The 24,074-nt window shown below is 36.7% G+C and overlaps 1 protein-coding gene across 14 annotated transcripts; it reads right to left on the bottom strand.

Annotated features, from left to right (window-relative positions):
* Positions 1-219: 219 nt before the first annotated feature.
* Positions 220-24,022, bottom strand: RNF170 (ring finger protein 170). Of its 14 annotated transcripts, none has more exons than XM_065860891.2 (8): positions 23,786-24,022; positions 21,901-21,980; positions 15,130-15,273; positions 10,247-10,322; positions 8,733-8,844; positions 7,649-7,722; positions 5,510-5,614; positions 220-3,790 (listed from the first exon to the last, which is right to left on the bottom strand). In XM_065860891.2, the coding sequence occupies exons 3-8, from the start codon at positions 15,264-15,266 to the stop codon at positions 3,521-3,523; spliced, it is 774 nt and encodes a 257-aa protein (XP_065716963.1). In that variant the 5' UTR covers positions 15,267-15,273; positions 21,901-21,980; positions 23,786-24,022; the 3' UTR covers positions 220-3,520. The 14 variants fall into 14 exon arrangements, with proteins under 14 accessions (XP_065716963.1, XP_065716965.1, XP_065716968.1 ...); XM_065860893.2 differs by having other exon boundaries at positions 8,733-8,841; positions 23,786-24,021; XM_065860896.2 differs by lacking the exon at positions 15,130-15,273 and adding an exon at positions 9,247-9,362 and having other exon boundaries at positions 23,786-24,020.
* Positions 24,023-24,074: the final 52 nt, after the last annotated feature.

The raw sequence follows: 24,074 nt of genomic DNA, 5'->3' as shown, positions 1-24,074 counted from the left end.
ACAGAGACTATTTCCTGTTTCCTTCCATTTACTTCACTTACTGGCTTCTCACCCATCTGCTTTGTGCATTTGTTTTCATGGAGGACTGATACTTGAAGATGCTAATTAATCATCTGTACTGGAATCAATGAAGACTGCAAAAGAGTTACCACCAGCTTTAGCTCAGGGAATGGAGAATTTTCCTCCCAGAAAGTCAATAAAATAAATCAAGAGAATCTCTTACTTTAATAGCATTTTATTATAATTAAAAGTAACAATAAGTAGGTCTAAATCCTTTTGTCTTAAAAATCTAGTGTAACACACAGGTCATTGCTACAGTTCTATGAAACCTATGGCAAAACTGTATCCCCAAATCACACTGTTCTGCCTCTTCCTCATAGACATCAATGGTGTGGGACACAACACAAACAGATGGCTCTGTACAGCACTTGTCATAATGATGATCATTAGGCCTCAAGATGCTACAATTGTGTAAGAGCTGTTAAGTATAACTTTAGTTTTTCTCTTTGTTAATATTGCTGGAACAATCAAATATTTCACAGTTTCTGGGGAAGCCATAAGAATGTTTTCAGAACTATGTTTTTTTCTCTGTATCTCTTATTTGCTGCTAAAGCTTGCCCTTTCTTTCTTTTCCCCCTTAGGGACACGGCTGCCCCATTCCAGGAGACAAAACCACAGAAAAGTTCGCAGTCACTTTCCACACAGCATCATATAGTTCTTTCACATCCTGAAGCTGGTACTCAGCTCTTGCATTTACCTTTAATATTGCTGCCAGAACAACTTGGTAGCACACAGTTCAGGAATCCTACATGCTCATGCATTAATCTCCAGCTTCTTGGGAGCTTAAACATTTAAGTTAAGTGTGAGCTAAGTACCCAAGACAGCTAACTCACAGTTAGTTCAGATTTGCGTAAAGGAGCAGCAGCCAAACGCCGCAGGACAGATACATCTTCACATTACAGGTGCTTAAAAAAAGGCCTGAGCAAGTCATAATACTATGTATCAAGTGGCTTGCAGGACCAAAAAAATTCCTCCACAAGCAAGCATACATACTGGTGAACAGGAAGGATGGTCCTAATTCTGTCAAGCATTCAATGTGTTGAATTTAAGTTTACAATGTTACTCAATATTCAAAAATAAGCAGAAGCCTCTGAGAGAATCCTTTCTGGCTAGCAGAAATGTAGTGGAGGAAGAAACACAATACAAACTTTATATAGCTACTCAGATGTGGCTTGTGCATGATTTCAGGTACACAAAAGGTCCCTTAGAAGGATATTTTGGCATGAACTTCACAGTAGCATGTGGCATTGGGGAGCTCAATGAAAATAAATCTGTGATAAGCAGCTTCACATACATCTAGATCCTCTCTGGATGTAAAGAGTAATGGGAAGAAGTATAAGCACATTCATAGAATGAACATATGGAGGAGGTACTAGATCAACAGATTCTATGAACAGACTCCAGTTGTTCTACAACAGCAATTCACACTCTTCTCTAAGCAGATCCACAAGCTAAACTCCAGGAGAAAAGAAAAATACTCTTTTTTTTTTGAGTTTGCTGTCTACTGGATCTCTTGGGGAAAAAAAAATCCAAACAAAACCAAAACAATGCTTACAGCAAAACTGCAAAATCCTGTCTTAGTTAACATCCTAAACTACTGTCTTTCTTTGTAAATTTACCCAACAGTTAATGAGTATCCCACATTTACTCAATAATACCTTAACTTTTAACTGAGGTAGCCACTAAACCATTACCATACATTAGTGATGCCAACACAAAGGAAAAAGCTCAACTAAGATGCTCAAGAACCAACAGATTTTTTTTCCAAAAATGTCATTTTCTGTCTTGCTCTCCTCCTTCCCCTCGTTTCACTTCTTGTTTCTCCTCTTGCCCATCAATAACGAACAAGGAAAAACAAGGAAAAATTTAGCTTTCCAGTTCATTTGTAAAATATCTTTGGATTTTCAAAAGCAAATTTTCTAATGAAGAATCAGTGAATTTACTTTGAAATGAATGTCATTTAAAACACTGAAGGACAATCTCCTACTGCAACCACTGACATGTCAGGTGCCAGCTTTATCATCTCCCTGCACATGCTTAGAAAAGACACCTGCAGGGGCAAAACAGAGAAGTTGTGAGAATGTCCCTTTCATTGTAAGCCTCATCCCATACATGTAAACACACAAAGAATCACCTGTCTAATCACTGTCGTTCAAGTACTCAGGAAGTTAAAATGAAATGGCAATTATAATTCCTCTGCTGGCTAAAAAGTACGTAGATCTATCATATCCTTGACCTTTCTAGTGGGATTAATTTATTTAAATGAAAATATTTTCAAATTACTTCTGTAGTGATGATAGCACATTTTGAACTCAACATTAAAAAAAAATCAACTTTAAGGTTAATTAATACCCTGGTATTTTTGAAAACATTTCCAGCATTTTTTGTGGTCCCCTATAACAAATTTTTTTCAAGGTAATCAGAACCCACATCCAAATCAACAAGCCAAACAATAATAAAACCCCAATAGAAAAACAAATGTCTCAATATCTAAGTTGTTTAACACCTATATTGCAGTATGTACATTCAGGTAAAGTTCTGCAGTGCAAACATCCAGTACTGACTTCTCTTCTTCAAACACTGTCTAAACTTCAAGGGTTCTCTCCATTAGCTAAATGTTTTAATGCAACCAAAGGAATGCAAACTCTCACTTCAGACACATTGCATTGACCCAAAGCAGCATAAAAACCCTGCTTCCAAGATACGTACCTACCAAATAAACAAGCATGAAGAGAAAAAACATGCTCCTGTTTAAAAATAGAGCACTAACCAGTCTGGTAGTACATAATACTGGTTTCTCTATCTAGATCAGATACTGTGTGTATATTCCCAAATATAAAAATAAAATTGTACTAATTGCATGCAACCGTACTAGGTGCAGTTCAAGCAATACTGAGGTGTTCTCCTTGTTTTTGTGAAGCATGTGGACAACAGCAAACTGCAGAATGATAACTGTAACACAGTCCTTGGGTTTCTTCCACAGAGGCACACAATGCTACTTTTATTTTTAAAAACTCTATCGCACAACAGAGACATTAAACAATTTAGCTGTGATAACTGTATTGTGAAGAATTTCTGAATTTCATTATACATGCCTAGATTACCCCAAAGCATTTTTTACTAGAAGTCCTTTACTAAAACTCCTTTTTCACAAACCATGCACAAAAAAAGTTTTTTCTGTTTTGATGACATACCATTGTTTATCAGGTGGAAGCAGATGAAGTTTGTTTATTACGCTATAAAACTAACCTCATCTATATGAAGCACATGTAATACACAGATTAAAGATTCCAGTTAAACATCACCACATACTAACCCTTCATATTTATATAAGATGACCAGCTATGAAATTGTAACTACTGAAACTGTACACAGGTGCCTTGCTTTATCATACTTATGTTAGAGTTCTCTTTTTAAACATTCCACAGCCTCCTCCGCATTTGGACCATTTTTGTCTATTTCATCTATTCAGTCGCTGTGTCACTACTTCTCGGTACATGATAGAGATATATATCAGCAGAAGAAAAATGACAAAGAAATCATCTAAGAAACCCAGAATTCCAAAGAGTGCTTCAGGAAGAAAATCCAGAGGTGACGCCAGGTAGAGCAAGGCTCCAAGCAAGCAGAGGAATATTCTGATGCGAAACATCCAGAAGAGGCCCCCAACAGAAAACATCTCCCTGAAAGCATGACGCAATAAAGTGGGCAGATCCATAATTCTCTCCATAATCTACAAAGAACAAAAGCAAAAGTTAATATTTTGATTTACCAACAGCCCGAAGCTGAACGGGTCTTTCTTTTAGTCTGGAGTTTCTATTACTACATTACACCTCTGGAATCCATTAGAATTAAAACAACAAAAAAGTAAGATAAGACTTCATGGACTTCGTTTTCCTGGGTAAAATGTCAGATTTAGAGTACGTATGTTTTCAATAAACAGCTAAACTTTGTGATTCTATACCACAAAACATACATTTAACTCACAACAGAATACATTGGCATCTGTTAATATCAAGAAGGAAAAGCAGTGATCACTACAGTAAAACAAGTGACTGAGACAGTGAGAAACAGCAAACAGGTTAACTGGACTGAAATATGGATCAGAATGGAAGACAACTAGGGACTGCAAGAAAAAAAAATAGGTAAAGTAGAACAGGATGCAGTTCTTCAGAAACACAACACCCCCTCCCCTGGCATAAAACCACTGATTCACACAAGTTTCCAAACAATGGATCAAGCTTCAACTAAACTAAAGAACCTTTAAATGAACCTATGCCTGGTTCCCTCCTATTTTTCTACTATGATTCCGTCATCTTACTGAGGGATTGCTCAGTAGAAAATACTAATGTTTTTCTTGTGATGTGTAGAGAGGGTGAACTTTGCTTTTTTTTTTTTTTTTTATATACTGGTTCCTTTTCTACTGTACAGAGAGCCATGATGTTAAAATGAGTTATTGTTAAGGTTGAAAAAGTTCTCTAGAAAGGAATTTTGTATGTGGTTAAGGCAATACGCCATGCACAAATCTTGTCCTATTAGGGCTTTAATGCAGAATTCTGGCATGACCTCAGACAGGTCATCAGGGACTAGACACAGAGCCCACAGAGAGGTCCACTGGAGCCTGAAAGGTAGTTTCAATTTATTCTGGATCAAAAGCATACCTGAACATGAAAAACAAAACAACACAAAAAAACCCCCACAACACCACCATCTCATATCTTTTTTGTCTATCTGGATTGTAAATATTTCTTGCTAATGTTTTATTATTAAATCCAAATCCAATGAACAGAGGAAGTAGGGAAGTTACTAGTATGCATGTGCATGCATTTCACCTTGCAAATCAGAACATGCACACAGAAGACACGCTCACGAGTCTGACTTTCTAAAGTTCTCTTAGCTATTTATATAAAACCAACCCTGTCTTCTTCACTCAGCGAACAGAATAAAGATTGTAATATAATCTAGGAGAAAAAAAAAAAAAACAAAAACGACAGCATATAGCTTGAAATCTGAGGAAAAATGGCACAGAATAGAACTTTAGATTCTTCTTATCAGTGTAAAGAGATTAATCCAGTGACTATTCTTCCTTGCAGGTCATGTATTTAATTAAGTATTTTTACTGACTAATTATTAATCCTTTCAAATAAATTATTCATAATTTTAAAAGATCTTAACATAGGAATAGGGAGCTCAAGTCTTAGTAGTTCTCACTCACAACAAAAATGCAGATTTCCATATGTTTCCACAAATTACAAACAAATATTTTCAAGGTCATGGGTTTGCCTTAACTATATAAACGGGAATTTCCTAACGAAAAGTGGTAAAGTCCCTAAGCATCACAAAGAGAAAATCCATACCCCAGGGAAAAACAAAAAAAACCCAACACAACAAACAAGTGAACCCAGCCTCCCCTAAAATCGGTGACTTCCATCCAAATTTGTCCAAAACTTACAGATCTGGGCTGTCCTGAGAATCTCCGATTGTAATCATTGACATCTTGTAATACTCGCGTTGCATTCTGCTGATCTTCTCCAAAGAGCGGTAAAAACAATGTTACCTAGGCACAGCAGGAAGACTTTGTTACATGCGCAACTGTCTTTTAAATGCAGGCATTGTGAACTATAAATGAAAAGTTTAACAGTTAACTTCAGTTAAGTACATAGAACAAACTTTTACTTAAAAATTTAGTAGTGAAATAAAATGAAAACAACTAACATGGATTCTGCTGCTAAGTTTTAATAAATTCATGGCTTATAATTATTTACACAATATTAATTTTAAAAAATTGTTAAAAACAAGCATAAGAACCCTCCCAGAGAAGTTTACAGGAAATTTTTCTAAACACACATTCTTTTTCCTTCTTTAGAATGGCCTTGCATTTCAGTAAACAAGCAGCAAAACTCACACTTTCATATGGACATTCATAACATGACCAAGGAGAACAAAACAGAATAATAAATTAACAGAAAAATATATTAATCTTGAGCGCTTTTGTAAGCACAGAGAATTCTGCAATGTTATTGGGTTAACACAGAATGTTAGGGATTGGAAGGGCACTCAAAAATCATCTAGTCCAATTCCTCCACTGGAGCAGGAACACCCAGATGAGGTTACCCAGGAAGGTGTCCTGGCAGGTTTTGAATGTCTCTAGAGAAGAGGACTTCACAACCTCCCTGGGCAGCCTGTTCCAGGCTCTGTCACCCTCACTGTGAAGAAGTTTCTTCTCATATTTAAGTGGAACCTCCTGTGTTCCAGTTTGTACTCATTGCCCCTTGTCCTGTCATTGGTTGTCAGCGAGAAGAGCCTGGCTCCATTCTCCTGACACTAACACAGAGAAATACGTAGGGTCACATTCACATATATTTTATGTTATTTTTCTGTATAGGAGTCTCTGAAAACTTAACACTTGTATTTGGAAGCTATGTCCAGGAATAAGAGACAGATTATCATAGGAAATAGAAAATGCATAGCACTTTAAATTATTACAGTCTTCAAAAGCTCCCTCTATACCACTAAATATATATCTTATATCTGTGCAGCAGTCACATCTAGCAAATGACAGCATGAGAAGATAATCTACATTCAACTCCTAGCCCTGCCACAAACCTTCTGTACAACTCAAGTTGTTTATGCATACATACTTCCATCCCCCATTTGTAAATCAGACCTCACTTTTCTTACTCTAGAGGGTGAGAGTAAATGCATAATCATGCAAGCATCTTCCTCATCTTTATTTTTTGAGTCTCTCTCCTCACTGGCTACTCTCTAAAGCTACTCATTCTTACCCTAGTCATAACAACTTGTCTTTCCTTCCTCTGTGTTCTTAGTCTTTTGTCCTGCCTGATACATGCAATCAAAGAAGGATATAATGTATGGGCCAGAGCATGAAGTATATTATTCATCAGAAGTTACCAGCTCTGTAGTTTGTGCATTGTTAAAATGAAAATGTTCTTTTGTTCAAACATACACTATAAGACTCAGAGATCTTAAGTGTTAATGAGTTTGCAGGGACATATTTCAAACTGACAATGTAAGTAAGTTGCGTAGGAAGTAAGTTAATACTTGCTCTACAAAGCTCATGCATACAAACTAAAAATAGGGACAAAAAAAGAAATTGACATAGTTTTTCTGGCAGGGAGAGAAGGAAGGGAGAGGGTATGTCTCAGAAACCAGTAGTATACTGCATACTGGCAGCCTTCCACAACAGCCAGGACCTTTGGATGCAATTTCTGTTAAAGAAGTTATAATATATAACATCCTGAACAGCAAGCATAGAAGAACAATTATTAGGATCTTAGGATTTTCTGGTTTTATATACATTTACATTTTACAGGAAAATGGCTAAGTTACCAGTGCTGTTCACTTAAATTTGAGTTGCAGGAGCAGTCTGTATTTTTTAGACCCATTTGGCAAAGCAAAAAGTTCAAAGAAACTTAATGTCTGCCATCTATGCCTCACATATCCATATTCTTTCAGCTTCTCAGACTTTCTTTTCTGTCAGTCTCACCATTGCAGTTCACATGTATGTGCTTTTTCGATAACCTATACTAGATAGCCAAACTATCAGGTCCATGATTACTTGAAATATTACCGTTTGTCTGCAGATTGGACAACGGATGGCACCAAGCCATGAGCCATACCTCCAGTAGGCAATAATGCAGGAACCTGATGAAGGTAAGTTACAGACTGAAATAATATGTTACACGCCAAGGAAAACAACAGAAGAGTATAAGCAGCTAGGTTAAATCTATATTTTCTGGTGTAATTTTGTATACAGAATTCACTGAAGGCACCAAGAACCAATGTGTTCAAATTCAACGCTATTAACTGAATAATTAAAGTATTATTTCTGGAAAAGACAGAAAATGTCTTAATCATTAACTGAAGAAGCAAATAATTCAAAATTTTACCAGTTTAAAATTTAGAAGTCACAAAAATATTGAGAAGTAAAATTTATACTAAAAACCTGGCTTTATTATCAGAGTTTCAACAGGTGAAGGAATATATAAAAATATGTATACTTTAATTCCTTTACAAATTTATAAACTTTTTCATTTAAATGACTAATATATAGTGTACACTATACATTCAGTAAAACTAGATGAATGCAGTGAAAGAATACTATTGGAAACCTGAAGGAGAAGTGAAATGCTACACAGGATATTTATATGTGAATTTGAATAGCTGGGCCTTAAAACAAAAAAAACACTTCACGCATTGTGAACTTAGTCTTAATTCTCCAGGACATCCAAGAAAACAAAAAAAAATCCACACCATTCTGAGATAAAGATAATACCAAGAATAATTTTTTTACTCTTTCTAAACCAGTTTTCTTAAATGGTAAATTTCCAAGTGTTTTTTCAGCCTCTTCATTTTTTTTTACTAGCTGGAAATAAATTATGTTCTCTTTCCTCATCATTTTTGAATTAACAATTTCAATTTCAATAAAATTAACAGTTTCAATCCTGATAACACAGAAAAAATATGGCACACTCTCAAAGTTACTGCTTATTCACAAATTTATTTTCTCAACAGTTTATATAAATTCTGATACAGACTAGAAGATAAGGAGTTACAACCAAACAAAGCTTTGCGTAAGGGAGACTGTACTAGTGCCAAAAATTTGTATTTCTATTCTGGTTTTATCTTTGAGGCTTGGGATTTTCCTTGCTTACCACAGAAAAGATGTCCACAGTTTGTTTCTATAGGGAATGTAGCCTGTTGCAAACAGACTGGACAAGACATATCTGTATAGAAGTGATGTCTATCACCAGCAGAAGCATCCTGCTGGAACAGATGAGAAATGTGAAGTATTAGAGATACTATTATTATATAGGTCTACTGAGTTTAAAAAACAATAATCAATCCAGTGTTCATTTACTTTAAGTCAAAGAGTCAGATGCTAAGCTATGTGAAATGAAAGAGAAATATATTTGAATTCAAAAATCAAAGATGCTTAAATGCAAGAACTGATTCACTAAACAAGTCCTTCTTGTGACAAGCCCATTATTTTCCCTCCGTTACATAAGTATGTGCTTCAATCCAGTCAAAGACTGCAAAGAATGAACCTTCTTGGTCCTTCACATTAAGTTAGGTTAGACATGCTTAAGTATGACTAACAGCTCAGATCTACACTGTTACTTCATAATTCCAAGTAGCTCTGTGTAGAGCCAGAGCTGCATTGCTTACCAGTTGCAGTATTTACTGTTCCCAAGCCCAAGCATAAACACCAGCTTGTGTATGTCACTGCCATGAAATGTTTTTTCTCCCCATTTTGCTGTATTTTTCTTCCACATAAATATGCACTGCAGTTAAAAAATCTGTAATTATTTCAAGAAGTATTACAATGAAAGATTTTCTTCGATACTCTCCGAAAGTATGGCTTTTCACTTAAGGGATGGGACTCAGCAATTTCCAGTAAACTAGCCTAGAGCCTCCCATCCTCTGCCCTACATGTCAGAACTGGATGCAATTGTAGAACCACAGAATGATTTGGGTTGGAAGGACCTTTAAAGATGATGTAGTTTGACTCTTCCGCCATAGGCAAGGGACATCTGTCACTAGATCAGGTTGTTCAAAGTGCTGTCCAGCCTGAACTTGAACACTTCCAGGGATGGGGCACCCACAACTTCTCTGGGCAATCTGTTCCAGTGTCTCACCACTCTCACTGTAAGAAATTTCTTCTTTTTATCCTATCTAAACCTAACCCCTTCCAGGCCAAAACCACTGCTGTTTGTCCTGTCTCTAACGGCTTTGGTAAAAAGTTTATCTCTGTCAATCTTTATTGCCTGGCTCTCCTTGATGTGCCATTGTTCTGCTACACGGAGTTTATCAGTCTAAACATCTAACCCCTGTCCTGTGGCAACAGGCTGTACACCAGATCTCTTTTCCTTTACCACTGACTTCCCAGGAATATTGCAGGAAGCATACAACATAATCTAACATACTCCACCTTGTGGTAAAAAACTTCTTTGAAAAAAGAACTGACCAGCTATTAATATTTAATTTAAATTACTGAATTTATCCGTAAAAAAACTTCTGTTATCTCATTATTTGATAAATTTCAAGGATGCTTCTGTACAGTAAGTAAGCTCCCATAGCTTTGAAGACCAGCTTCTTCCAGAACCTCAGAGGAATCTACACCACCCCAAAACAGGTAGTTGAATGATGCCAACACTTGGCACAGCACCTGTTCAGTTTGAAGCTGCTGACGAAGAGCTCTCACTAGCTCTTGATTTTCTGGGTGTATGTTCTGATGTTCATTTCTGTGAAAGGAAATATAAGCAATAAGAAAAACTGAACACAGAAAAACAACTGATTGCAAAAAAATATATTTGAACAAAGAGCAAAAAATCATTATTTCCTGCTATAAAGGATTTTAAAGAAAGTACAAAAATAATTAAAGAAACAGGACTTTTATTCTAGATCCTAAAGTTACTCTGGACATTTAAAGCTGTACAGCAGCAAGATTTTTCAGAGAGGCTCCATAATCAATCATTAAATCATGCTAGAACTAGATTTTAATCTGAAACAAAATTAAGCCATTAACCTGCAAAAAATCAAGTTGCTTGAAAGCTTTTATATTCATCTTGTAGAAATAGTTTTCATTTTTGCCTCCACTGCTAGTTTTTGTGCTGTTGGTCTATTTGTAAATTTCTTTTTTTTTTTCCCGCTCAGCACCTAAATTATAGAGTTGAAAAATCCTAATTATTTCAACTTTATCTGCTACGTTAAACATTAAGACATAACATCTACATAAGAAGGAGTAGGGAAACTCCCTAGATTTCAAATGTTGAATTTATGGCACTATCAGCAGACTGGATATAAAAATAAATCATTATTTTAAAATCACTTTTAAAAAAGGAAAACTTTATGAGGAAGAAAATTACATGTTAGAGATGCCAAGGGGAATCATGGGGAAGGGACTCATTGAAGAACAGAGGCTGGATACATTACAAGTTTGAAATTCAAAAGCACAATGGGAAGAGAATTTGAATGAAAAATGATGCTGACAAAATTAAAAGGTGTCGAGTTACCATAAATATTATATCATAATCAAAACTGTTGATTTTTAAGTTTTATTTTATTCACATGGATTTCACTGGTGATATATTCTGCTCAGCACTGTCAACGTCTCAGCTGCATTCTGTTTTTCATTCTGGGCTAAATGCATAAAAACACATAGAGAAGTTGGAGGAAGTTCAGAAGATAATATGAACTACTGCCCACATTTTTTAAACATTAGAGAGCATGAAGAAATGTCAGTTCATACAGAACTCACGGAGACAAAAGAGAATGGGGTAAGGCTTTCATTCTATAAATACAAGCAAATATTTCCCACAGTTATTTAAGGTTGGTGGAAAAGCATTTCTATCTGCTAAGTGTATAAAATCAGAAAAGGTTACTTCAAGATACTGTGATCTATCTTTGACCAAAAATTAAATCAAAAAACATGTTGCACTGCTTCCACAGATGATCTAAGCAAGCTGATCCTCTGTCAGTACTGAGGGTTGGACTGGCTGAATTTTTAGGACATTTTCTGGTTGCAGTTCTATTTACATAACTTCCTCAATGGCTCTAGGAGCTTCTGCAACATTTTCCTTCACATGGGCAATCACAGTACTGCATTACTGCTATCTTTAATATTTTGTCACCTTCATTCATTCTTCAAAGAGAAACAGACTTTTCACACCAAAAATTACATGGTTATCTGTAAAAAGTAAATCTATTTAACACTAATGTGGGTGACACCTATTAAAGCTATGTGATGGAAAGCTTACATCATAAAACCTTCTTACATCAAAAACCTTCTTGCCCACCCTGGGTCTCTATGAGTCAGATTTTGTGGATGTTGTCTGTCATACATGTTACGCATACAATTTTCCTGTTTAGATGCTACAAACAAGCACACTTTGCACCTCCAGTTTGCCAGAACTTTTAAATATAATGAAATTCAATTAAAATAAAAAACAAGTGGAAGCAGTATAAGCAAGTTTATTCTGATTTCTTCATGAACACGTAATTGCAAATTTGCTAATAAAGTGTTATCCAGTGAAAAGCTATACTATGCAAAGAAGAACCTTGAGTCCTCAAATCTAAAAGGTAGATATGGTAAAGTTACCTGGGCAATATTTGCATATCATCCTTGTGCAAATACTTCATTTATGACTTTACTCTGGTATCCCATGCTATGTTGAATACATGAGAGCACTTGTAGAGAGGTACAGTATGTATAACATCCGTCACTTATGCATAAGATGCTGAGGTAGTAGAATAGTGCACAATGTCCAGGAGTCAACAAGCGCAGCTCAAGACATACGCAATTCATAACTTCTGTCATGTAATTAATGTGAGATAATAAAGGAAAAAAATGAAGAACGATACGGTCCTATGTAATTAAAGACATTATCAAACAAAAGCCATAAATAAATAAAGTTAGATGCAGAATCTTTTCATTTCCCCATTTCTGAGTGTTAGTACTCCATAAGTTGAGGGAAAAAAATTCCATGACGTGGAAAGATTATATTATGTATCACAAAGGGCCCCATCAAACTATCAGTACCAGATGAAGGAAGGCTGCCTTCTCATTCAGTATGCAGCCTCACACAGGGAAAGTGAGTGGCAGTAGTCATGGGAACTGGTTCATCACTGTGCAATGATAGCCATTGTTAATTTCCAAGGATTAAAGTCCCACTTTTGCTGAAATCCTGACTTGATCCTACAATCAAACCATATGATGGGATAGAAAAATGAGAGAAAAAGATTTTAACTTGCAGATTCTTAAATATGAGTCAGGTAAGTAGTCTGGGACAAGTAGGGAATCTCTGATACAAAATGCTGGAGGGTCAGGCTCTCTTTGATTTGTTGGATAAATTAAATTTTCACAGTCTTGTTTGTAATGTGACAACCTACTCACAAGTTTAAAAGATTATGGAAAAAATATGGCTGTATTTCATTAAAATTTATAGCTCAAATACATACAGGCTTTGCAGAAGTATCTTATAGTAACTGAACTAGACATCTGCAACTTGGTACATATGTTAATTACTGCTAGTAAGTTTCTCCACCAAAAGTAAAGAGACCTTCAGCTCATGTCCTGATGTGACATTTCATTGAGTTCTTCCTACTGGAAACAGGTAAAACAACCATATCCGTTAACAGTTCTTTCCATATTCCACTTCTGTCCCCTGAAATCTACTGCAAAAGATACTCCATGCTCCCTACTTTCCCTTTTTATTCAGTTCCTGCAACCTTATTCATTACTCTCAGCTTTCTTTCATGTATTTTTACCCAGGACCTGTTCCTACCCAAGTTAAGTATTTCAGATGTTGCACAGAGAGCATAGGTGACAAATAGATTGGGGTAAAGGATACAGTATAAGGAACACACAGATCACTGTATTGCCTAAGATAACTAGAGAAGAAAATACTCCTTTTCTTCTCTGTTCTCCCTTCAATGCTAAATAAATAAAAATTACTACAATTTTTGTACTGTACAAATTTTCTACCATACTGTGCGTATTTTGATGGAGACACTACAAAGGAAGTAGAGGAAAAATGCTGCTGAATACAGACAATTTCAGAAGGTACCAGAAGACACAGCAGAGAGCGAAGAGGATGCTGATTGGACTTTCAGTAGCCAGTCATGAAATGCAGAGGTAAACAAGCTTCAAGACTTCCAAAGTATGGAAGCTCTGTGTCTGAGTTTGTTTGCTCCTCCAGAAAATAAACCATCAGGGCCTGTAACAGGATCCACTGAAACTTTTTACTTAGTTCATGACAATGCAGAAGTCATTAGTAACTAGCCCTTTCCTCACTCCCCAAGTAACCCTTCAAAATCAATGTATTATTGCCCTGAACTCTAATCCTGAGTGAACTCCCACTACTCTTGTACACTGCAGATCCTTGTTCCACGCACTTCTCTCTCATGTTGCTAACTTACTTCCCTTTATAAAGCTCAAAAATAAAATGTTTACTTTTAAACTAAACACTTAAAATCCAAGTCACAAATGCTAAAAATGTCAGTATAAGGGGTAGAGAAAGCATGACAGAGCAGATGGAAAAGAGGCACTCCTGAAGCCATCAGAATAACTGAAACTGCCTTGGAAAGAAAAGCAAGGTGAAGTGCATACACTTCTCTTAGATTCCTTTGCTGTCTCCTGGTCCTGAGCAGCAGCACTTCCTGGCAGCCCAGCCAAGCTTTCCCACTTCTGGATTCTTTTGTAGCTTGCTCTCAGATACATCCTACCCTGCTAATACTTTTCATACAGACAGATCCTCCTCAGTTCCTCAGTAAATTCCATAATGCCAATGCATCACTAAAACTGAGTTATCTTAGTTGTCAAACTTAGACTGTGTTCAGCAGTCTACAGGCTTCTATAAAAAAAAAAAAAGCGCAAATATGAAGCTCAGACTTATTTTCCCAAAACACAAAGGCCAAGATATTAGTTAGGTTGCAACGAAACACTCTGAAATGAAAAATAAGCTTTAATTACTTGAACATCAGAGTTATTGAATTCTGAACTTCACATTTTGCTTTACGGAAAGCAGCACAAGAAAGTCCATTATTTTCCAGCATATTAATTTTTAAACAAAGCAGCCGATTTACTGAGGTTTGTGGGTTGTGGGGTTTTTTGTTTGTTTGTTTGTTCTTTTTTTAAAGGAGTGGAAGGAGACTGAAACTAGAACACACGTTTGAAGATTATATCTGACCTTAATTGTGGAGTCATTATTGACAAATTTGTACTTTGTAATGAAATATGACACACCAGCCATCTAGATTGTGAATTCAGCCATTTTCAGTGTTAAGGAATGATGAACGTCATTCAGCTTGATTGTCTGAAGATAAGAGAGTTAAACTTCACTTTTGAGAAATGCATAATTTCATTTTAACTGTGAATTAAATTATGAAACTCTGCCAAGCAACTAGTTAAACAGAGTAAGTGGTAAAACAATAAATTCCTTAATGTCACAAAAGTGCAGTTGTCCTGTATACCAATGCAAAAAACTGTTGAGGAAGTTGGAATTTTAAAGATGCAGATATGTAGATTAATTCCTGTCAAAATATTCTCACCTTAAAATCGTATATACCAGAGCAGCAATGAAAGTGAAACTGAGCACAACTGCCACCAGTACCTGGTCACTTATTCCTTCTATAACTGAATCATTATCTAGCTTCAGACTCTGAACTTCTGCTTGGTGACTGGCCATCACAGCTCTAAAATGTAAAAAGAAATATATACACATACATACATATATGTATGTTAAAACATACACACGCATAAGTACATTTTAAACATAGTTACAAGTAATATGTATACACATCTACTCATACACACAAATTCCTGAAGCAACACACCAGTCATTGCTTGGGCAAAAAAAATGGTAAATAAGAGGGAACAGATGCATTTTTAAGAAACACTCAGCTTGCTGCAGAGGGCTGCAAAACATCTATGTTGCACAGCAGCATGATTGTTGCAATCTAAAGAGTTTTTTAAAAGACATCTGTCAGATAATTTATTTGTGAATCTTTAGCAGATAACTTGCCTAGGAATAGGTCATTGCTGAATTAGACAAATTCTAAGGACAGTTCATTCATTAAAAGTTAAATGACCCTGCATTACCAAGAATTTTAATTATTACACAACACATCATTGCTGCTGGCCTGAGAAAACATAGCTTTTAGAAACCTGGTTTTCACCATTTAAATGAAGAAAGAACGACATTTAGAGTTTAGCTCTTTTTAGAGTGTTAAATGCCTATATGGATACACAGGAATGAGCCAATGCGCTTTGTATTTTGTCTTTTCCATGCATTACCATCACTCAGCTGAAAACAGGAAAAACTTGAAAGAAAAAGAATACTGTCAGGCTTCCCTCGTTACATTCATCTGTTTTACACTCATTGCACACATGCAAGAATCAGAATTGCTGGCCAGTGTTAACATTTATTACCCTACAGCATTAACCTACAGCTGGAGAAAAGCAAAATAAACCAGTTTCCAACACACTGCTAAATCACTCCTGTTGCTATCAAGAAGTGAAATGAACTACAGTTGCAAATATTACGAAACCAGGAGAGTGAAGCTAACTCTGAAAAATGACCAAAAAAGTCAAGTTGAAGATGTGTCCACACACAAAGTATTTTTCATACAGAGCTGACATAAAATCTCAGCATCAGTTTGAGGTAAGACTGCAATCATTTACTTTACTTCGTAGTCCAGTGTGTGTGCCTTAAGCTTGCAAGCTCTCAGCAGCGTTTCTCTCTACTTCACAGCTCATGTATAACTTTTTAATTTGAACCTTACTGTCTAGCAAATATCACCAGACACTGCCCGGCCCTGAATTAATTGAAAAACTGAAATGGGATACATCTCATCTGGATTTTAGTGCATATCTGTAATAACTACCCTAGCAAGATTTCAAGATAACATAATAGTGTCATCTCTTCCGTAAGACAGCTACTCTCACCCTGCAGATCTTTTCTCATACAAGTTGTTGAGCTTTTACCAAGCTTTTAGCAAGCTTCCCCACATCTGTGGGAGCCTCCCTCTGTACCAGTAATGCAAGAGAAGTTGGTATATTTTAACATTATCATAAAAAAGGAAAAGTGGTATAATTAAGTACCATGAGAGCAGAGAAAGCTCATGGAGAATGAAGAGTAGATTCCTTTGTTGTTGAATTTTTGGGCTTCCACCATGAAAAACAAAACGAAATAATGAAACATATGTGAAGTGAAACAATAAATTAATTTATCCTAAGCATCCAACCTGAATTGAGACTACTATTTCTGTAACTATAGTAATAATTTTTGCTAATTACAGCTTTCCACAAGCAACCATGCCACAGTCTAGCTACTGAAATGTGAACTAATATTTGGAAAGCATAACTTTTCCCAAAGGTGGAACACCAGTGACTCATCAAGAGCCATGTTCAAAGTATGTTGATATTGACACAGGTTTCATATATGCTAATGGATAAAAGACTAGATCTTCGTGGAAAGGTCTTAGGTAGAAACAAAAGCCTACGCAAGGAGTTACAGCATTTCTCTGTGTAGCTAGCTACATGATTATATTGTTATAGTTAAAGCCATGAGGCTAAGGTGTCGTTCAAGTTTTCTGTTCCTTGGTGCTGAGGATCTGGACGGATAGGTGTGCTGTGATGTCACTCCAGCTCAACATTCTCAACCTGTATACTTTATTTCTTTGCAAATCCTGACAAAGCTTCTCTCTCTTAAAACACATCATTCTAAGACACTCATTTTCCACAACTGTGTCTTGATCAGTATGCTTTTATCTTCAACTCCTATGTTTTCTCTCCTTATGTGCCATCATTAGTCCACTAATTTTATTTTTACTGTGCCACACTGTCATTTCTGGGTTGACGACTCAGCACAAAACCAGAAGTAAATGGCAAAGAACTGCTATGTGATGATTCCTGCATTGTCCTGCATCAGCTGTTAGACTAGATCAACATGGTAATAACAGCTACATTCACCACATTTTACATGCTTTTTTTCCTGAAATACACACTGACAGAGACATACAGATGCTTTAATTCCACCTTTCAGAGGCAAATGTTTCTCACACTGCCACCTGAAAGGCTTCCTATGTCACTGGTTCCTTGGTGCACTCTGAAACCAACACACTAATCATCAGTATCACACAAAGTTAACTCAGTTTCCCTGAACAGCCTTCAAGATATCCACTGTAGAGCTCTCTCCTTCTCTGCCTGTTCCTTACAACAACACTTTTAATCCTTATCTGTCATAAACAGCACCTGCTACATTTGCTTGCCTGAATTTCCACTCATGTACTCTTCCTGAAATACTAAACTGTGGTGCCAAGGTTAGCAGCAGAATATGAAAAACCAATACAGAGATCCTCATCCTCTCTTCCTTCCTGCACATAATACCAGTCATTTGTATCTACTCCCTTCACTTACCACATACGACTTTCTCATTAACCATTTTCACACAAACTTAGTGTCCAAGAGAAATTACTGTTTAGTCTTTCTACTACATAAAATGTCATTCCCTCAAACACATTTTTTTCACTTACATATCAATATTGCCAAGATATAGAAAGAGGGGAGAAGAATCTCTTCCTCAGTGTCTCTCCCAGCTGCTTCTATTACTAAATTATAGGGAAGATGGTCTACTGATGCTTAAGGCTCATGTTCATGTTTCAACTTACTTGCTGCTTCTAGACAGACAAAAAGTGCTAAGCGTATTACCCTCATTACCTCTAGCACTTTTTCTGAGGGCTGACATGAAATGCACAGACTAGAAACTACAAACAGAAGGGTTTCACTTCAAAAGATCCATACATAATTTCTCAGAATAGTCATTTAAGCCTCAGTAAAGAAAGTAACAATCTCCTCCTACTACTCATCTTTGGGTTAGCATGTAAAAAAAGCAATGGCTATAAGAACACTGCTAAAATACACTATTTGAAAAGTTTCTGACTGAAGGAAGAAGGAATTTTCTGATCTCAAGTCTGTTTTGAACATTTTCAAACAAAATATCTAGAACTGCAAACTTGCAGTTCATGTTCCTTCGGGTGCAACCATAACAGCCAATGAACACACCTGCAGTGGTGTGAAAGCGTAACAGACTAGCTAATGGACCTCAAAGAGCTGCTCAGGAATCTTGCCACACAATGCATATATTCAGCAGTGGTGCTCTTCCAGTTCGTACAATTAATAAGTAGGCTACTGGAGACTTAATTCTTGATGAGGTTATGAAGACCCTTCAGTCTTCAGAGACAACCAGCACTGGCAAGGACTCAGGGTATGTCAGAGAAGACTTCTAGAAGCAGGCTTTATCACAGACAACTGATCTTTCTTAAAATAACAACCAGTAATAATTTGAAGTAATTTAATAGCAACTTGATGTGGTTTGTACTAAATTCAACATTTTAGTGTTGATTGATTACACTTGGTTATGCAAAAATAACAGTATTTCATCAACCTTTTCATCACATAATTCTTTCCGGATCAACATTCTAGACCACAGGCTTTTCAGACACTGAATTCTTTCTTCTCTGCAGATTTATGCTACTTTTTTCCTATTATAATTACAAATAAAGTTTGAAATTTTTTAATGCTGTACCTTTATTATTTTATGCAATAAATTACTTCCTGTCTACACTAGCTCTCTGAGAAAAGTACCAAATTAATAGAACCATGTCAGGAAAAAAAAGGTATTAATTGAAAATAGATTAAATTTTGATAATTGATATTTTGTTGTACTTGGGATTTTTCCCTTTTTTAGCCATTTAACAAGGATAGCTATCTCAAATGATAACATAACCCCATCCTGTGTCTCAATTAGGGGATGAAAACAAAACCACAACTAACAATACTCACATAAAAACTGGAATTTACACAATCAATTTCAGAATGTTAAAAGTATCAGCTGCAAAGCTCAAAAAATCTGACAAAAAATTGGGGCCTTTTTCCTGCATTAAATGCAACAACAGAAGAGCCCCAAACTTAATTTGCAGTTCCACGGCTACAGAACATAAACAACCTCAGACTGAGCTGAACACAAAATGCTTGGAAATGTAAGGGAATGGAATTTATAATCTCTAAAATCACTGGATTTTTTTGTAAAAACCATCACAGACTAATCATCTGAACACAAAATCGCCTTATTTATTCTCAGTTTTTCTGCAAGTGATCACTGACAGAAAGCAACACCAATTTACTTATATTTTAAATAAGAATTGCAGGCCTTAAAAATTACATTTTTCCCTCTATGGTTATGTAGGAACAATGCATGCCGATTTATGCAAAAAAAAAGGAGAACCATAATGAGCAATACTGCAATTGCAATGTATTTTATTAATGGGAACTCATATAGATCATATTGATATGTGAGGGCATGAGGACATGTAGTGTGAATGTATTATTTCTTAATTTTTCAGATTTGAAAAGTATTATGAAGACTTTCAATGTTTGACATATAGCACAGCTAGAACAATACCCCATGCCATGATTCGTAAAGAAATTAAAAACATTATACATTTGCCACGAGACTTTGAACACTTGTTGCCAGCTATCCAAACTTAGAATATCCCCATAGTTTCCTGAAGGATTCAAACTTTCCTAAGTTTATTGGGGAAGTACTGTATGCTAATATACTCTCAAAAATAGATTTTTAGGTCCCAAAGGAATTCACAAGCATAGTGAAAAAGTAGTAAAGGGTTATTGCTTACATCTGAGAAGTAAACAATTAGATTATGCACAAGTAATACTGCTGTGAGATACAAATTAGTAACCAACATTCTATTTTGTTTGAAGAGCATGGTACAATTTTCTCAACATCTGAAAGACAAGTTGGATAACAACGAATCTTTTCAGGGGTTGGCCAGAAGTGCACTGGATGAGAACAACAGGATTGGGTTTTTTTAATTATTTCCCTCAATGCCTGAAAAATTTATAAAATGAAGATGGTGGTGGGCCAGGGTGCGAGTCAGAACCTGTATAACATCTTGCCTATTCTCTTTTATTAGCAGAAGCATTACTCCGCTCTTAAAAATGCTGCTTACTTTGTAGAGATGGTGCATTTTCCACGATAAGCTAACTCTTTCCAGCTAGTAAAACACTGAGTAACTTTTTTTTCCTAAGACTAAAAAGATTAACTCCTTGAGATTTTCTTCCATGGCAAAAAAAACAACAAGGTTTCATTTGTATCACCAGGTTTCCATTACGATTGACAGATTTTGGATAACATAAATCAACTTTTAAGAACTTAAGCATAATTAAATGGAGCATGTTTACCCTGGAACCCACCCTCTGCATGCATGTTAAGCTTATACTGAAATATCTAAAGAATAAATTTAGTGCTTCTCTTTCATTTAAGAGAAACCAGACATAAGTTCCCAAAATAAGGACAAATTCTTAGCTGTGAGGCAATACTTGAGACCTCTCTTTTAAGTTGTCCAATTACTTTCTACTTCAGGGTAGCAGCCAGTCATGGCCACTGCCTGCAGTCAAGAATGGGACTTCATGAACAGATTTGACCTGGCAAACTGGATCTTACAGTTACTTTTACTCTCCTTCATGAAGACTTCAAAGGTATGCCTAGACTGCATTCAGAAAGCATTAACAACAGCAGGCATCAAGCATGCATGATGAACAGTCCATGTATAAATACCACTGAAGATTCTGGCATGAGTTTACTAGCCTAAATCCTGAGATGATACATTCTACTTAGGTACTTTCATGTACTAAAAGTTGGACTTCGAAATAGTGGTGTAGACATACATAACATTATAAAATAGAAATAAGGCAAATGGCAGATGGTATACTCAGAAAAATGGTTTTGAGGAAACAGGATTAATTGGCTTGTAATTTTAATGAGCATAGCCTTATTTGAATCAAGCACCCACAATAATTTCCAGTATTAAGTATCTCCATATATTTTAAAAATCAAGTGCAGACCACCTAAAAGGCACATTACGAAGAGAAAATAAAATTACATATACATATAGCAACACAAAAATTACACAAATTAACCATATGCATTCAGTGAGAAGGTTACAATAGTATTTTGGAAATATCTTACTAGGATTTCACACAGTCTGTTAACGCAGCATTATCATGAGTTAGCAGCAACTTTGGAGTCACAAATAAGTTCAGCTGGTACAGCAAAATTATAGCCAAACTCAGCAGTATCATATTCGGTTCTCTCTTCACCATAAACCATCTTTCAGGAGTATGTGGAGTACATTTATATGCACACACAGTCTTTGCAAAATAGAAAGGAAAAAAGCCCAAATTGTCTTGGAAAAATAAGGGAGAGGGCAATTTCAGTAGGCAAATAATTTTGTTCAATATACCTTAAGAACTGACCAACTGAGGCACTTGTCTGGCAAAGCAGGTCTCTGCAAGATCAGTAGTCTCTGAGGTACATTTTTTCCTAAAGAGGAAAAAAAATAGTAGGTATTTTACTTGTGCTGGTGGAATCATGCTTTGCAAATTAAAAGTACTACAGATGCAAGCTCCAGATGCAATTCTGTAAGGGAAAGTAATCCCAAGTTAAGACACTACTGGGAAAACAAAATAAAGCCTCCAATCATTTTACTCATGAGCCTGAAACTATATTGATGGCTTGAAGCAAAAAGACAACTTCAAGAGTCTATATAGCATTACTATTTGGATCTCTTTCTGGATGATGCATGACCTATGTAAAACAATGCCCATTATGTTTTCCACTGTTTTATGAGGCTAAAACATACTGAAAGGTATAGAATTCTAAAAAAAACCCAAAGGGTAGAACTGAATTCATATGCAGTTCAGAGCGTGAGAAAGAGCCTGCCAATGCTTTCAGTTATCTAACTGATCAGTAAATAATGTCAAGAATGTTTACTCAGATATTGTAATACTTCAGCTAAGAATGAAAAGGCTTTAAAGATAAAATTGCCCAAGAATTTATTGTAGAAAGTAATGTTTCTGTACACAATTTCACATTTAAAATAGACAGCAAGACAAAAAGCATTACTGTATTTGTTTGCACCAATGAAATACAAAACATAAGCTACACATCATAACAGGCAAAGCAGAGTAGGAAAGTTACATAAAGGAAGACATAACAGCAAACCTTAAATGCTGAAATTCACCTGTGAAAGTATTGTTTGCCAAAAGTACCAAGCACATAACTTAAAGTACACATTAAAAGCTGGAATGGAAATTTATAGGTCCACAGCATACATAGATTTTTTAGGACTTACAAACTTATTCCTAGACAAGAAATCTACCTTTAAACAAAAATAGATTGAATTAATAGCTTAAAAATGAAAACAGTGGGCTATACAATGAGATCAGTGAGAAGGTACTTTACTGGGAAACTTCAGAATTTTCATAGCTTTTACAATACACTTTATTCAAAACAGGTTAACATAAAAGAACACTCAAGAGTTTGCACATGCTGCTAACTTAATTAATTGAAGAACTGTAAGAAAACAGGAACAAAGTGATAGTTACTAGATCTGCAACCCGTTCTTTCTTGGTTGTTTATCCAATTCTCAGTTGTTACCAGTGCACTGCCCTTCTTATTCCGTGTTGTTGCAAGTGAGGCCAGTTGCTAACTGATAGGAAACTGTACAGCTTATCATGATGTCTGACATTCTCACTGCAAACTTTGCAGGGGCAAAAATTCAACTGGCTATTTACAAGAAGTTTCTTAAACTCTTCAGGCATTGCTTTTGCAGTCTGATGGAGAGCTACTCTGGCTAGGGGAGTAAGGACACAGAACCACTCTGGCCATCAAACACAGTCATCTTTGAGATTAAAAATTAACTGAATTACCTGCAGCTAATGCTAAGTAAGCTTATTTTACCTTAGTTATTTTTTACTACAGCTGAATTTTTCTTAGATTAAGTTAATGTCATTTTCTACTCAAAAAAGATGAAAACCTCGTATAGAGGCTTCTCCTTTCACAAGCCAAGCCATGTGATACACAGGCAAGAGAACGCCTGTATGTGCAGCGTCCTCACAAGCCCACACTCCCGAAGCCAGCGCCAACCGGGGCTTGGGGTGCTGCTGTAGGTCACTGCGGGTCCCTCCCGGCCCCGCCAGAGACCCTCCCGTTCAGCTCCCATCCGCCACCAGCCTGCGCGGCGACAGCCGAGGGCACACGCAGCCAGGTGAAGAGGGACAGGCCCCCAGGGCGCCCAGCGGTGCACTAGGGCCTCCGCGGCCTGTAGTGAGTGGATCACGCCTCACCTCGCCACAACGTCAGCCCCCGCTCGCTGCCACCTCTGGCAACAGGTCTAAAGACCGCCACGCCGGATCGGACCACACCAGGTCAGACCGGAAGAGACACGAGCGACGACGCCCACGGTGCCGCTCGCGCCTTCCTCTAGTTACAATGAGCCGAAAGGGAGAAGCTCCCCCGCTGGCCTGGGTTGGGCTGGGCCGGACGGAGCCCCCGCCCCTTCCCCTCAGCGGCGCGGGGCGGTGCGCAGCTCCACGCCTCGGTACCCCTCCTCCCGGCGCGCGCCACGCTCGCCAC

The sequence above is a fragment of the Patagioenas fasciata genome, chromosome Z (genome assembly GCF_037038585.1).
Source record: "Patagioenas fasciata isolate bPatFas1 chromosome Z, bPatFas1.hap1, whole genome shotgun sequence".
Taxonomy (NCBI): Eukaryota; Metazoa; Chordata; class Aves; order Columbiformes; family Columbidae; genus Patagioenas; species Patagioenas fasciata.
The sequence above is the reverse complement of the archived record's forward strand: the minus strand, read 5'-3'. Positions and strand labels throughout refer to the sequence as shown.

Excerpts from the sequence above, each read along its gene's own strand:
- RNF170 (XM_065860891.2), bottom strand. The coding sequence starts at position 15,266 with ATGGCCAGTCACCAAGCAGAAGTTCAGAGTCTGAAGCTAGATAATGAT. Across the intron at positions 8,845-10,246 it reads AGCAGCTTCAAACTGAACAG|CAGGATGCTTCTGCTGGTGA; the intron begins GTGCTGTGCCAA and ends CATCTGTTCCAG. Across the intron at positions 7,723-8,732 it reads CTGTGGACATCTTTTCTGTG|GTTCCTGCATTATTGCCTAC; the intron begins GTAAGCAAGGAA and ends TACCTTCATCAG.